Genomic DNA, 16,593 nt, shown 5'->3' with positions numbered 1-16,593 from the left:
AGCACCCACTACACTACACTTGGCAGTGACCATGAGTAATTGCTACATTCAAAAAATAGCAATGATGTCAGGCAGTGGAAATTTTTTTTTTTCCTTTTTATCTGGTTTTATCTGGCTAACCCTTAAATAATCATGGTCACCTTTTCGTTGAGATTGGTGTCTGCTTTCTTATTAACCTGTGTTAGTCACACAATGACCAATGTAAGAGCCGCTATTGTGAACATTCATGCTTAACTGCAGCAATGCTACAAACAAATGAAACAAACAAGGTGTAACGCTAATGCTACATTTAGGTAAATTCTGAACTACGTGTTCCTATTCATGTATTCATGCATCAGACTTTAATTAGTGTGTGTGCGGGTACTGCATCTCATGTTATTGTGTTGCATATCACACACAAGTGCACTTCATTTGAAAAGACTAATTCTTGGAGAGCATTTCCTGAGTCAGGGATTCTCAATATTTTTTTCATCCTGGGAAAACACCAACAATTATCAAAAGGGGCTGAGGATCCTTACATGTCTTGGTTTCCATCCCTTCCTGCCTGATATGTGTGTTAAAAGAAACAAGCATACGTATGCTGCCCAAAAAATGCCCAAGCTTAATTAAAAATGACAGGCTTTACTGTAAAGTCATAACAGTGTGCTGTGAGCAGTTACTATGTGGTTAGCCGAATGGAAAGGCAGGCTTGTGACATGCACAGATTTTGCTGCCTGGCGAACCCGAAAATATCTCCAATCAAACGAAGGGTTCCATGAAACCCAGCGGGAGAACTCCTGTCTTGAAGTGAAGGGAGATTCTCCTATGTGAAATCCTCTGGCTTTTGTTGCGTGGGTGCATGGAGGGGATTTTGTGGTGTCCACACCAACATGGTGCTTTCCAATGTGCCCAGGGTAGAAAGCTTTTGACTTTGCTGGATGGCTGCCCTGGCATCTTGTACGGTTTTTGCATAATTAGCCGTCACGTCTGCCTCTTTGCTCAGGGTCACATGCCCAATGAGGCCCTCTTGCGCAAGTACGACCTCATGCAGTTCTCCGAGGTGGTGTCGGCTGTCACGTGAGTTGCAGTGGCTCATTTGTTCTGACGCACAACTTTCTATTGCTTGGTACACTGGCTTTTTGCTTCCTGAACGGCAGAAACCACTAAGCATTTTAAATGGGGACCCTGAACTTACTCGAAGCATGTTTTTCCTTGTGGCTATCAAAGCCAAGGCACAAGAAAGATGATGGGCACAGTGAGTGCTATACCTTAGGTAGACTTTTGCTTGGTAGCCGTAGGATAGATATTCAAGAGCGTCATTGGCACATCTGCCTGCAGACAGGACCGACAGTAGAAAATAGAAATAAAAACGGAGAGAAGGATGGAAATCTATGGCAATGAACTGCTCAAAATTTAAAGCCTAGTAATGGGCACGTGGCTTCCTGAAAAATGTGATGCTATTTTATTACAGATGCGAGTGGCTTGCTAACACTCTGGATTCTTGCCTTCTAGATTAAGAACAGTTTCAGGAGTTCCCTCAGAGCTTACACTTGCTTTACCAAACATGCCAGTGCACTCAGATGCTGGGCTGCACCCGCATCGCCTGCTGCGGCTTGCTGGAAGGCCTGATGCTGCAGTGGGAAACTTCTAGAGAAATCTTAAAATGCAGTTACACCAGAGTGATGGCATCTTATTCTGCTTGTCAGGGGCACACATATCTCGCCCTGTGTATCTAGGATTAAGGTAGCAGCGTGCACTGTGGGGGCTGTTGTGACTGGGGATCCCACCGCTGCCACCAATGTTGTGACATTGAGGTGGTCCCGTAACGCTCGCCACCCGTTCTGTGACAGAGCGTAGCCAGCTCTCTAGTCGGTAGCGAAGACTCCAAGTCAGGCATCGGTGAGAACAACAAAAGGGATTTTATACATTATGTACAGAGCATTATACAGGACGAGATCGGCACGGGGGCCGAGAGCTAACAGCAAATGCAACTGTTCTCGCACGGCGACGTCCGGCGAGGCTCCAACGCGTCACACATCGCGCTCCACTCGTGAGCGGCCCACGGCTCACGGTGGGTCGGTCTTTCTACAATGGGCTCGGTAGAATGGACTCCTCTCCAGGCGGCGGCGTTGGGGCTTATATAGCCCCGAAAAATGGTCGTCACTCAAACGGACCGAGACAGCCGTCCGAGAGGTCCAACCAGCGACCGCACTGGCCACCTGCTTTAAGTTTGCCGTGCGCGGTGGCTCCCAGGGGGAAAGGGGAACCGGCCCCTGGCTGTCTAGCAATTTGCTGCACGTTTTGACATGTCGCTCGCCGATGCTTCTTTATAGGGCGCCGCTGCCTGGCGGCGCAGCATCTTAGCTTGTCAAGGAAGCGTTAGGGTGCGGTTGCCTTGCGGCACAGCAGCAGGCTTGTCCAAGGGCATTCGCAGGAGAAACTTTGCATCTTGTAGATTCGGAATCCTGGCTGGTTGTCCGGGCACAACAGGGCTAACGTCTACGGGATGTGTCTGCAGCAACCACAGCCAATGGCTCTAGCTATTAGCCAGTTGCTCGAAACCACTCTTGTGGTGGTGAAAGTTGGGCTCGCATGACCAAATATGTATTAATGCAATCAGATGAGGTGATCTATGGCAGACTTGACACTTGGCCACCTAGATAGGTCGCTTCTCAATCTTGATGGAGTCTTTTGGCCCTGGTTAGTACAGGTACAAAAAATATCACTTGGTTCACACTCAGGAGCTATAACATTGAGTTGGCAAGTCACATGGGGATAATTCGTTAGGAGGGAAGCTGCATAGAGGAAATCAAAGTATTGTTTACACTCAAACCAGGGACATATTTGTCAGCTTCGTGTAAATAGGCAGTTGTTCCCATTTGTATTTCTTGTACCTGTACGTCTCTGATGCTGGTTGATGCCATTAGGACTCAAGTAGCACCTGTTCTCAGCACCACAGGAGCATACGAGGTATAGATGCATTGTGGTGCTGGCACTGTACATAGCATCTTGACGAATTTGTGCAGGTGGGCTTGATCTCGACTCTAGTGGCTGCATTTCAATGGAGGCAGAAAGCAATAACACCCAAGTACCGAGATTTCAGTGCAGTCCTATGCTTCTTGAAACTTTAAGTAGTGTCAAAGAAACCAAGGTGACAAAGAAACATAGAGACTACAAAACAAGCACTTGTCCTGTCTATGTTTCTTTGTCATCCTCACTTTATCACGCTGTTTACAGTTTCAGGATGAATAATTGACTAATCTACATCAAGATATTAATCCTAGCCAGTTCAAAAGATGACGAACCTGGAGACTTTCACTACATCAGACCTAGGGCCCCTAGTTTCAAAATCACATTTTTGAGCATTTTTCACGGAATTGTGTGTTATCAGCCACAATTTCGTTTTTTATGTTGTTGTTGTGGGCATCATTAGGAACAACAGAATGGTGGGGATGCGATTAGATTAAAAACCTGAACTCTCTTGAAAGCTAGAATCTGGCAAAAAACAAAGTTCTGCTGATGCTTTCGACCTACTTGCTTCCCCATTCTTTCGGGCAAGCTCGCACATCAAGCACAGCTGCTCTGGCAATAACCAGCTCACACCCTTCTGCGGGGAGAGTCACAGCACTGGTGCCTTCTGAAAGCAGTATTAATAGTAGTATGCCAGTACAATATTTTTAGTTTCATGTAACACCTGGCATCCTTTCTTGGGGTTTCTTCCTCCTGTGGTGCTGGACTGTCCAGGCACTAAAGTGAATGGGAGGCCGATGACAATATTTTATAGGGCTGCATCTCGTTTGCAGGCACGGTCACCATAACAGGTGTTGATGTGGGATTGTGCACTGGGGCATCATCAGAGGAACCATTCCGTTGCTGTTCAAACGAATGCCATCCTTCAAGTTAAGGGAATACCAAGCACTGCGTGACGCCGAATGGAAATGTCCAGCTTCAGTCTTGGTGAAAGCACATTTGCAGTATTTGAGGCATTGTTCAAAACCAAACCTATATATTTATTTTGTGTGTGTTTTGATTCCCACAGAATACATTACAGATTTTTTGTTTTGAAGTCGCAAAATTTTGAATTTTCTGCCGCAGGAAATTGCCGTATTTACACGTTTGTAAGTCGACTCGAATGTGAGTTGACCCCCCCACATCACATTTCTGAAAAAAAAAAGAAAAACTTTGAGGTCGTTTACTCTTGGCCTTTTATAATAGAATGCGATAGCACTATCCTGCGGCCTCCACTTATCTCCAGCCACTATCGGCTGCCGCGCGCGGCCGCGAACGGAAATGTATTGGTCACTGGACTACTCGTTCACACTTGCGCTGTCGTCGTCACTAGCGCTGCCGTCGTGATCGGTGCTGCACCACAGCTCATTGTTCTAACATCGCTATGCAGCAAAATCCCACACTTCGCAAACAGCCACGTCACGACATCGCGCGGAACAGCTGAAAATTTTGCCTCGCTGCAGCTGCCACACCTGTATCGCCCATTACGAACGTCGAACTTGTAGCCTGGCGTGCAGTTGTTCGTTTCTTCGGCGTAAAGAATCACAGCCATCTTGAATGTAGCCATGAACGAGCGCTGGTCGCTTACCGGACCCAGAGCACAGATGACGAAGCACTACATTAAAACTTGTGAAACGCGGCCGGCAATAGTCAAATGCGTCAGAGCCAAGGAGAAGCTACGCGTGAGTGACGTCAGCTCTTCCGTCGGCTACCGACACTCCCCGGCGCTGCTGCGGTTCTGAGTGGTTGTGCCGCCGCAATCGGAACAGCAGCCCTTCCATCAACGATTGTCCTTTCTTGAGCGCCGAATGCGCAGTTTAAAGTAAACAAAGAAAAAACTTGGACAATGCCTGTTAAGACTAGAACACGAATGCGTTATCGGGCCGCCGCCGCCGCTTATCAGCAGCCGCAATCTGCGGCCATGTGTGGGAAGTGGGCTGGTGCTGGTTTGCTGCTTATCGACAGGCACCATCGGCCAAAGAGCGAAGCGACGGAGTCACGCAGTAAAAATGCAATCACCCGGTAGCATGCCGGATATCTCGTTTGTTTTGCCTCTATTTATGGTGCAGTGCTTTGGTTTCGATTTTTAGTTGACCCCTCCCTACTTTGGATTTTCAAAATTTTAAAAGATAGGTCGACTTACAATCATGTAAATATGGTAGGGGTCTAGTGGTGCTGCATACATGTTGTTTTGCCACTTGAAATGAATCATCCATCCATGCATTCTAAATTGTCCTGTTCACAGCTCTAGTTGCAGAGGTCTTGAGCCTCTGTTCATTTTTATTTTTTTTCATATATCACTCGCAGTTATATTGAGAGCAGGTGCTGTTTATTAACAACCTTCTTTGGCACCACAGGGAGGGCAACCTGATGCGGCTGGACAAGGCGTTGGCATCCAATGAGGAGTTCTTCATCCGTTGCGGCATCTACCTCATCCTTGAGCGTCTCAAAGTCATCACTTACCGGAACCTCTTCAAAAAAGTGTGCGTGTCTCTCCCTTAATCTCTCTTGAATCATGGCACACATACCTGTTGTCAGTGAGGTCACGCTGATGTAGACTGACTGACTGTTAAGCTTAGTTCATTTACTTGCAGTTACCTTAGATTAAGCTTCCTTTTGAGCAGTCACGCAGCTGTTTGGCACTTTTTGTCGCTTGCGGAATTCTGGAAGATGATCCACATTTATTGGAGTCCCAGTAGCCGCGGCTGGTGAGCTGGCGGAGCGGGCTGTCGATGTTGCTGGCCAGGCCGGTTGCCGAATGAGTTCTGTTCTGCGTGAGCCAGGTTGTGCTCCCAGCTTCATCTTCATCAGCGCTGCTACAGGTGCTCCCCCCCCCCCAAGCGCGATGCACGATAAAGCAAATAATAAAAGCGGTATGTACAAGTTTCTACAGGTCGGTAAAGTTCAGGACACAGCTAGGTTCATGAAGGATGCCGGGCGGAGGAAGCAAATTCAGGTGGTCGAGCCTGGCTGCTTCGCAAAAGGGAGGGGAGCCAATGGATGAGAATAATGACGGAATGAACAGGTGGGAACAGTCATCCACGAATTGGCTGCGAGCTGGGCATGCTCCAGTCGTAAGGCCATCTGGTGGGGCCGGCAGTTGGGTTAAAGCGGGCCGGGAAATGTCATTGTAGAAAATGTACCCATGGCAGGATTTATGGGCGATATGTGATATGCGCTCGCCCAGTGGGTGCAGACGAACGTATGGCGTGCGGAAGCAGCCACCTTAGAAGAGGAGGGGATGCCTCAGCCGCTGGCGACGGTGAAACGACGGCACACGACACTGGGCTGGAGGTCTGTTGCTTGGGACACGGGCTGCCATGTAGGGAAGTGATTGAAGTGGTCGACGCGATGCACTTGCTCGGCAAAAGCAAGCCCACTGTGGCATTGGGACCGCTTGCTGGGAACAGAGGGCACAAGTCCGGGACATAGGGGTCGGAAACAGTAGAACTGAGTCCATTCGTGCTGTTGGATAGGGCACACTAAAATGTGTCGCATGCCTGGCAGCTCCTTCGGCGGCTATCTTGTCTGTCGCGGAGGCAAAGTCACTTGTGAAGGCGCCAGGTGGGCAGGGATCCGTGCCAGGCGGTTCGGGTGTGCGTGATGCGCGACAAAGCTCTGGTGTGGCTTGCATGCGCGCCCCGCGACAAGAACAGTTGGGCTCACTGTGGTTGGGCTAGAAGTAGCAGGCGAACAAGCGACTAGAAGTGAGTTGGGGCCTGGGTCGATAGAGAGTTCTTCTGGTGATGGTTCAAGGACAGGCGCCACAGTTGGCAGGCAGGGCTGGGCAGGAGGCGCCTTTGGACGGGAGCTCGCAGGTGGATGGCGGTCCGTAGGGGCCGGTGGAGCAAACTTGGGAGGGGTGGGGTCTTTGGTGTAGTAGCCGGCAGAGGGAAAACCGAAGCAGCTATCAGGGGAGATTCTGCCAGTGGTCGCAAGTTGAGTGGCGGTGCTGCTTCTGAGCCCGTAACAGCAGCGCAGAGAGTCGGCGGTAGCGCCAAATCAAAATACACCATCAGGCCCGTCGCGAAGTCGGCGTAAATGTCGGGGCAGGAGGCGGCAACCGCAGCTTTACCAGGAGACTGGATGGGAGTTCACGGCTGGAGTACTGATAGTGCAGCAGCTGACTGGACACATAGTTGACATGAAAGTGGGAGTCCAGCAGCGCCAGCCACAAAACGGGGTCCCTGGCATGAAACGTGGGCAGGCCGGGCAGCCGAGGAAGGAAGGAGTGCTGATAAGGCTGGGGGAGCTCACCGGATGTGATGGCAGGCGCGGGCATGGCAGCGAGAAGAAGCTGCTGAAAACCGCTCGCGAATAACGGGCGTGCAGCGGCAATGCCAAGTGGAGGGACAGGACGGGCAGGAGTGCAGAGCTGGTGGAGGCGGCGTTGCATGCGTCGAAGCTGTCATCCAGAGTCACCAGATGTGGAAGGTGATCCACATTTATTGGAGGTCCCGGTAGCCGCGGTTGGTGAGCCTGCGGAACGGGCTGTCGATGTTGCTGGCCAGGCTGGTTGCCGAATGAGTTTTGTTCTGCGCGAGCCAGGTCGCGCTTCCAGCTTCATCTTCATCAGCGCCGCTGGTGATGCCAGTGCCGCTACAGAATCTTTTCAGAGACCACCAGAGCTCTTTCATCCTCAAGCAAATCACCTACAAACCACTAGTGCCTTAATGTGATTGTACATAACCTCTTTATGAGGGGAAAGAATCGCACCACAAAAAATAAGGAAAACCTGCGAAACATGGCATACTGATTGCAAAGACCAGTTTTCTCGTATCCATTGTTATTGCTGATATTAGTTAAGAAATCAGAGAGTTATTTTATGCTTACATGATCTATGTTGGCATTCTCTTTCGGGCATGTTTTTGCCCACTGCACCATACAGTTTGCATTAATTTATTGGTCTTAATTCTATAATTTGCTTTGCAATTTTTGACAAGGTTAGCTGCCTTGTTGCATGTTGCCTTAGAGAACTTTTGCTAGTCACTGTAACATGCTGACAGAATTAGTCAGGAAACTGATGCAGTGTCTAGTAAACTTCAAAAATAAAATGAATTACTGCTTATATTTTCTTGCTGACGTATGTAAGCAAGAAAATATAAGCATGTAAGCAAGTGAAAAAACAGCTGTTGTAACCTCTATTATTTGGTTTTTGGTCCCACAGTTACCTGCTGCTGAAGACGCATCAGATTCCAATAGAGGCGTTCCTGGTGGCCCTGAAGTTTATGAAGGTGTGGCATCTCCCCAAATCCGCTGCTGTGATTTTTTCTTTCTTTGAGACAACATGCTCTCTCCAATTCAATCTTGCATCCTTTATTTGAGAACAAGCTCTGACAGCTACTTGCAACATGCTTTTTGTTGCATTGAAGTGTGTTCAAACTTGGATTGCATGCGTCTTGTTTTCTGCGTACAAGAAAGTGCTGAAAAGTTCTTGGCCTGAGCAGGTTTCCAAAATCGGGCTTTATTTTTCCAGCGTACTGTAGTTCAAAAGTGTAACATCTTACACTGTGAATGGGCCAACCACCGGGATTGTAGGTATGGGTTTTGACTGTTTTATATCGTCAAAAGGGGGACTTTCAAATACTCATGTAAGGACTGCCCCCATGTAAGGGCCACATTCTCAACTTGGCTGCCGATAATTCAGAAAAAGAAAAAATGTCAGCTAGAAAAATTGTTTCATGCGTGCATACTTTTTCTATGTTGTACATACCACTGGGCGTTAACAGATGAAAGTGACTGCCTGCGGCACTCGGTACGATCACGGACATGTTGTCACTCTCGCCGGACTCTGCCTGGAACCTCAAACACATGGTGCATCAGTGCTGTGAACTCTTGTTTGCTCTGCATTCGCGTCAGAAAGGACAAAAAGTTATGCTGCCTGCCAAGCTCGGGCATTGGTGGAATATGTGCCACAGTAATGCACTATTCACCCAGTGTCTCTAGGTCTAGCATGCTTCGCATCGTAGCCGCAGCGAAATTGCTTTGAATCCAGCCAAAGTTAATATTGTTACGTGCTTTGCACGCACGGGGGTTTATTCAAAGAGGGGACCGGTCGAAGCAGGATGGAAGCAGGAAGCCTAGCAGCGTCCTTCAGCTCTCTCTTTTTCTTCCTCTTTCTCCGCGGGTCAGTCCTTCATCTTCTGCTTCTTCCGTCGAGGTTCTGTGGAAGCACGTTACATTTCCCTCCTCGCAGACGATGCCCGTCGGGCGAGTTAAACAGACCGTCTGGGATGGAATCGCTTGAGGCGGGCTACATGCACCACCTGAGATTGGCGTGACCGTCGACCACTAGCAGTTAGTCGTGCTATAACGTAATTAACGTCACTTATGCACTCCAACACAACAAATGGTCCAGTGTAGTGGGATAGCAGTTTCTGACACAGACCACGCTTGCGTAGAGGGGTCCACAGCCACACAATGTCACCAGGAACATAAGAAACTTCTTGGTGTTGGACGTCGAAGCGGTTCTTGGAACGCTCTTGCGAAGATAAAATTCGAACGCGGGCAAGCTGGCGAGCTTCTTCAGCTCTGCAGAGTATGGTCGCAAGAGAAGGTTCATCGTGGATGAAAAATGGTAGCATGGTGTCAAGGCCGCAGCGAGGCGAGCGAGCATAGAGCAGGTAAAAGGGGCTGTAGCCAGTTGTCTCATGTTGCGCGGTGTTGTACGCATGAGTGATGAACGGGAGTACGCCATCCCAGTCCTTATGATCTGCAGCGACGTACATGGCAAGCATGGTGGTGAGCGTACGATTAGTGCGTTCTACCACACCGTTCGTTTGGGGATGATATGGCGTGGAGTGGCGAAAACTGCAGCTGCTGAGGCGGCGGCGTCACACTGCGGTCAGATGCGGGTGATGAACTCCGCAAATTGCTCGGACGGTACGGGTCCCAAGCGGACGTTGGGGGTCTCTGCTGCGCGGTGTGCAGTTGCCCGTAAGTATTCGCCGGGGGTTGGCAGTCTTGAGAAGTTGGGAAACGACGGCGGCAATATCTAGCGATATGCCCTGCAATGCCACACCGGTAGCACAAAGGTTGAGAGCGCCAGCGACCGCCATAAGAGTCCTGGCGAACAAAGTCGCGACGTTGGCTGAAGCCAGGATCTCGCTGCTGACGAACTACGTCTTCTGGGTAGGTGGGCCTCCTTTCTGTCGGCTGGTGGCGATAACGTTGGGCAATGTTCCGATCGTCCATGGGCAAAGTGCCGTTGGGTGGAGCCCACGGAGTCGACAGGGCGGCAACATCTTCCTCCGGTGCAGAACTGTGCCGCAGATATTGTGTGTGGCAGAAGGTATCCCGGGATCTGGACAATTCCTCGCGCACAATCTCTCGAATCATATCAGCCATAGAATTTGGAGGACTGGCTTCAACACTGGCTATAGAGGTGACATTGGCCAATCTTCCGAATTTAGGGGTGATTCGACGCAGCTTAAGAGCTTCAAATGTTCTGCAATGTTCTATAACGTCAGCGGTGGTGCTCAGGCTCTCTTTGCTAATCAGGAAATTGTAAACATCTTCCGCAATTCCTTTTAGAAGGTGGCCGACTTTGTCTTCTTCAAGCATTCTGGAGTTAACTAGCTTGCATAACTTTAAGATGGCTTCGATGTATGCCGTGCAAGTTTCTCCGGGTACTTGCGCGCGGTGAAGCAATGTCTGTTCCGCACGCTTCTTCTTTGCCGATTCATCCCCAAAATTTTTCTTTATCTCGGTCGTAAAGGTAGCCCATGAACTCAGTGTATCCTCATGATTGTCGAACCAGTCAAGGGCAGTGGCGGCAAGGAAAAACACAACGTTAGCCAGTTTAGTAGCAGCGTTCCATCGATTGTATTTGCTCACCCGCTCGTAGTGTTTCAGCCACTCGTCAACGTCCTCTTCAGGTTTTCCAAAAAATGTGCGGGGCTCTCGATAATGTGGCCAGTTGTTCGCTGTGGATAGCCCGGGTTGCTCAGCATTGTCGTCTCCAGGCATGTCCGATGGCAGTGGTGGGAAGCCTGCGAGTCTACGGCTCCTTCGGTAGATGGAATGCTCCGTGGTCGATACCCGGCACCTCTCACCAACCTGTTACGTGCTTTGCACGCACGGGGGTTTATTCAAAGAGGGGACCGGTCGAAGCAGGATGGAAGCAGGAAGCCTAGCAGCGTCCTTCAGCTCTCTCTTTTTCTTCCTCTTTCTCCGCGGGTCAGTCCTTCATCTTCTGCTTCTTCCGTCGAGGTTCTGTGGAAGCACGTTACAATATTAATAAAAGGTCTACCCTTGCTACCAGTTTATCATAACACAATAACCTTGCATTAAAATGAATGTATAATTGATTTCCGCAATGCCATTGACATTGAAGCGCGCTGAAAAACACGCCAGGCAAAGGCCACCTCACACTAAAGGTCCGTTCGATTCGCCTGCACTCTCTGCACCAGTTCTGTAAAGTTCCACAGCGGTGTCGCCGCGAGCGTGCGGCGCCAGTTCCAGCAGTTCAAGTGCTGCTTACTTCTAAAACGAATGGTCGAGTGCAGGCCTGGTCGTCTGCTAGCCTTGGCGTCGCCACCAAATTGCAGCCAGCAGCATGGCGCCCAAATCAACGGCCGCCAACATCCCGAACCGCATGAAGAATTTTTAAACAGCACATCGCAGCGAAGTGTTGCCATGAATCAGTCTCGATGCAACCTTGCGGCAGCTAAGCGAAACGCATGTCTGTTCTTTTACTGAACAGGACTGAGGTGCGCGCGCGCCGACTTGCATGCTAAGCGGTTGTTGCAACAACGTGCATCATGCGCGCTGCATGCACGTGTTTACTTTTTAGTTAACATAACCGGCTTCGAGTACTAATATAACTTTATTAGTAGAAAGGATCGATAGACGCCGGTTACGGGTCCGTCGAGAGCACGATGGTCGAGAGATGCAAGGTGCCGGCGAGGGCCGCCGTCCTCACCTCCGTCGTCGCCTTCTCGGGTGGCCACTCACATTCCATGAGAGTCAGCGGGCCCGTGTGAGGCACTGTTGTCATCGACGAGTCGAATAATTTGAGTATGTCCGCCGTTTATCGCAAAGCGCAAGCCATCGTCGCGAAAGCCGTCGTCTGCTTTCATGGCGGCTACAGCTGCACTATTTCGGCACCGACCATTGAGGAGGTGCACAGTTTTCCTGCACTTTCCTGAACTAGACCCGCACAACGTCTGCACTTTTTGAAACGAATGGCGTCGTGCAGACGGCGCCATCTTGCACCGCTGAAACGAATGGCGAAGTGCAGCACCGCGAGAACCAGTTCACGAAGTGCAGGCAAATCGAACGGACCTTAACAGCTGCAGGTCGCACGCGTGGAGCGGCACTCCGCACTGTCAAGCCAAGATGTACTGTCAGTCGAGCACCTAATTTTTGGAGGATTTTAGTAATGTAGAATCATGTGACATTTGCCAGTAAACTGATCTAGCAACCTGTTTTACTCCCGGCAGTTAATTCACGCTAGTCGTTTGGCGTGCATCCTTTCAATGCATTGTGTATTTGAAGGGTTTGCCGGGGCTGTGCTAATATATCATAAAAATGCATGTGGCAGCATAAACTGGGGCATGTGTAATCGGGGCTTCGCTGTATTGATTGAAGTTTTATTGAGAAAATACCGGTGTCATGTAAGGGATCCTGTCAAAACTATGGAAATAAAGTGTGGCCCTTACGCGAGTATATGGACAAGAAATGTTTGTGAAGATTTGCAAATGTAGGTATGCTGCAGAGATCGAATGAGAAATGCCCATTGTATTTATCAAGATGTGGTGTGCAAGCTTCCAGATTTCGGGTTTCATGACGAAGGATTGAGCAAGGTTGGGGAAGCCTTCAACAGGTTAACCTGTTACGGGAGGCATTTGTGTTGGTTGCAATTTTCAACATTAGAGGGCGGCAGTAGACCATGAGAAGTGTATCGTGCCTTTAGTGTGTTTTAAGCCTGACAACAGTCACTTTAGCCAAAAATCGCCAAGAAATTTGGGGGTACTGATATGTTTTTCGGGAATTAATTTGGCGGTTAAAGGATTAAAGGGACAGAACACTGAAATTTAAGGACCCAATTTTTTTCGGCACAACAGAAAGCTTGCTGTCTAAGGTGCTGTATTCCTCAACAGGTTTATTGGAAGCTCTGTAGGAAATTTTTACCGAGAATTTTTAAATCTGTGCACACACCCGTTTTTAGGTACCTCGATGCTGGAAACCATGATCAGCGAGCGCAGTGGCACTTGCATGTTGAAAAAAGTGCTGTGCCAAAAACTAAAATAAGTCTCACCCGCCAGACAGTAAAATGTTGTTTTTAATACATAGAGTAGCATCCAATTCAGTCTCCACACCGAGAGCTGTTACGGCACAGTGATTTATGCCTCATCGACGAACGTTGCCTCTCCCTCCAAAAAATTCAAAGTGTGGCGCCATCTAGTGACAAATGCGAAAAGTGCTTTGTCAACGATGCGAAGGGAGCATTGCTTTTCATCGAAAGGCACACTGAAGAGAGTGTAATCTGTAAAAAACATGGCAAAAACTCCTGCAAGAAAAATGGCTGTGGCTTAACTGTGGCTAAGCCTGGATTTACAAGCCTGTGGTTAAGGGAGGAGGAGGGGATCAGAACTAACTTTTTTGTTTCTTGGCAGAAAGGGCTGAAGTTTGGCACACATGCTGCACATTGCAGTCAAGAGACAAGTATAAAATTTGATAAAGATATCTTCATTAGTTTTTGTTTTATAAGAATTTACAGGTTTGTTGCTTGTGGAAAGCCTGGCACAGTAACGAACCATAATATTGTGCCGGGAATACATTGCATATTTGCCCAAATGTCTAATCTACACTAAGACAGTGTTGAAATTTTTTTTTACCGTGCTAATAATTTTTTCCTGGACATGACATGCACGTGGCTGTGCTTCACTGCATAAAGCCATGTACTTATTGTGAAATAATAAAGTAATGGAAAGGTAAATAAACATTTCAAGACTGTCTTCATGTACAGCACAGTTTATGTATCACAGCAAAACAAACTGGATCAAAATCGGTTCAGCCATTGTTGTGCTATGCTTTCCACGAGCGAGGTGATCGACAAAAAAACACAACTGAGAAAACGGGCTTTAAAGTTTTGCAAGCGCTGCAGATTTATTAAAAAGCACCAGGGCTGTAAAATTTTTTATCATTGTTGTCAGGTATCTTCTTGCACCTTTGCTTGGTGGGCTTTGGATGCTTTCTTCAGGCGTTCTTTGTCCTTTTCTTGAGCCCTCTGGACGGCAAGGGCACCAGGATTTACACCCAAGGTGGCACACATTTCTGAGTAAGCTCTTTGGCTTCCTGAATTGTAATTTATGACTGCCTCATTCACTGCAGTCTCTACTGCAAAAAGTGAGGCGTGCTCGTCCTTTGAGAGTGCCGACCAAATAACAGAGTGCAGGCTCTCAGCTGCATTCTGGGTCCTTCCACCCTTGCAGCGCTCCAGCAAGTGGATGTCTGAAAGGCGTTGATACAGGGGCAGCATGGCTTGGGCAACTCTGCTCATAAGCTTATATTTATGAGGAGGCCGTGCTTCATTTTTTGCTTCTGCTGCTCTCTGCTCACACCAGCTGAGAGGGCCAGGGGGGCACAGCTCATGGTGAGGGTCACTGTCGCTAGATGTCACGTGCCAATAAGTGGCCATGACAGCTTTCTGCATTGCAGCAACATCATTGACATTCTTGCTGATAGCCAGGCCATAGTAGTTTGTGAGCTTTTTAATCAGCTGTTGGGTCAGCCCACTTTTGCCGCCGAGTGGCTCCCCTTTCTTGGCCTTGCTCACAATGGAGCGAAGACCCGTACCCATTCTTTTTTTTACATGGTTTATGCAGTCTTCTTTTGTGACCGCTATAAACCCCTATGGCTGCTCATCTTGCAACGCCTGGAAAACACGGCTGTCTCCATCAGAGGTAACAGCTGTATATCGCAGGTCATTCTTGGCTAACGAACGGCCAAAAAGTTGCAAAGCGGCCTCCACTTCCATTCGGCCAGAGCCAACTTCAGTGTTTTTTTGACACTGATGCTGCTGCCTCCACTGAAGGTAGGTGGGCTCACTCTCTGCTGGCCCCAGGCTGCATTCAAGGCAGAAGTTTGAAAGAACAATGCTGTCCAGCACAAGCCCTGTGTGGAACTCAGTAATTCAACCTACCCCAATGTGGGAGCACTGACCGCACGTGAGCCAGGTGCCATCATAAATAACGGTCACATTTTTAGTGAACCCAACCTCCATCTCGCTGTACACCTTCTTCACAGCAGCTACAGCATCCCTAAAGATGTTGTCGGCAGCCTCCTCTGCAGCAGGCTTGAAAAGGCCCTTCAAGTGGCCCTGGAATGTCTTGTGGTGTAAACCATGATGGGACACATTCATAGTGGCCCAGAAATCGTTCAGAGCTGTCTGCCCTTTCCCTATCACTTTGATAGCTTGCATTGAGCGAATGTTCACGTCAAACACCCTTGCACCTTCCTTCCTTTGGGAAGACCACTGGGACTCAATTGGGCCACAAGTAGTGCACGAAAGCACCATTTTCACTGCCAGACCGAGCCTGGTATCGCAGTGCACACCGACGGAACGCTGTTGGCATCTTGGGCACAGTGTCTTGCCAATCAACGAGTTCACCGCAGAAATCTGCACAATAATAAATTCACTGTCACAAGAGTCCGAAATTTGTTGGCCTTGCTGGTCCATCAAACTGAACTTCCGTTCAGTTGTGGGCACTGCACGAAGGGAATCGCGAACGCTGCGTGCCTGCTCTTCTGCCGTCGCTGCAGACACGAAGCGCGGCTCGAGGTGCGCCTGAATGGTGCGACGTTCCGGCGATGAATCGTCCCGTAAATCTTCAGCTATCACATTGTAGCTCGTAGACGGCTGGGGCTCACTCGCAGGCTGCGTGCCCATGTCGCACGATGCGGCAGAATCGGAACACACCGTCTCTGCCGGTGATGGTGATCTTCGACCCGCGTCGCCTTCAACGATGCGATCTCGGCTACCGATAAGCGCGGCCGTACGCCGAGGTGCGAGAGTCTCCGTTGGCGCGATTTCCGTCAATGTGGTTATCAGCATCGATCGCACAGGGCGACTATCGGCTTCGCTGCTGAACTCGCAGGGTGCAAGATAGCGCGGCACGTTATCCGCTTGTTCAGTGGGATGCTCCCCTTCTCCCGCTGGCCGCCATCGTTTTCTCGCCGTAGGAGGCTTGCGCTTCCGTTTCCTGAAGGCGTGCTTCGTCGACACTTTTTTCTCAAACGAGCAACAATCCATTACTAACGTGAGCACTGTGAGAAGTTGAAAAGAACGCCGGCGTGGTCTGCGAAGCAAACAACGGTGTGCGGTGGTTGCCAGCTTCCCCACTGTCACGCAACTGCCAATGGGGAGGCGCCTTCCAAAGCGGCAGCCAATCGGAGGCCCGCTTTCATCAGGAGGGCCCATGCGGCCACCGCTGGCAGACCCGCGCTTCTTTTCTGTTTGTGCGACTCGTAATTACAAGATGGCGACGACCAAAAAATTCATAAACAAAACGGCGGAACTTCGAGCTTTCGAACGATACCAAGATGGCGGCGCTCGGTGGTGGGAAAGACGAGATATGGCTCCGTAAACTCCGGTGATTT

At 49.4% G+C, this 16,593-nt stretch overlaps 1 protein-coding gene across 1 annotated transcript in view; it reads left to right on the top strand.

Moving 5' to 3' along the window:
* The window catches only part of PCID2 (PCI domain-containing protein 2), a 62,889-nt gene that overhangs the window by 26,142 nt on the left and 20,154 nt on the right, over positions 1-16,593 (top strand). Inside the window, exons 11-13 of the mRNA XM_077657582.1 lie at positions 983-1,056; positions 5,346-5,471; positions 8,156-8,222. Coding sequence (XP_077513708.1) covers positions 983-1,056; positions 5,346-5,471; positions 8,156-8,222 — 267 coding nt within the window. The remainder of the gene's footprint in view (positions 1-982; positions 1,057-5,345; positions 5,472-8,155; positions 8,223-16,593) is intronic.

Source organism: Amblyomma americanum, chromosome 3 (genome assembly GCF_052857255.1).
Source record: "Amblyomma americanum isolate KBUSLIRL-KWMA chromosome 3, ASM5285725v1, whole genome shotgun sequence".
NCBI lineage: Eukaryota > Metazoa > Arthropoda > Arachnida > Ixodida > Ixodidae > Amblyomma > Amblyomma americanum.
Note: the sequence above shows the minus strand (reverse complement) of the source record. Positions and strands in the feature narration are given on the sequence as shown.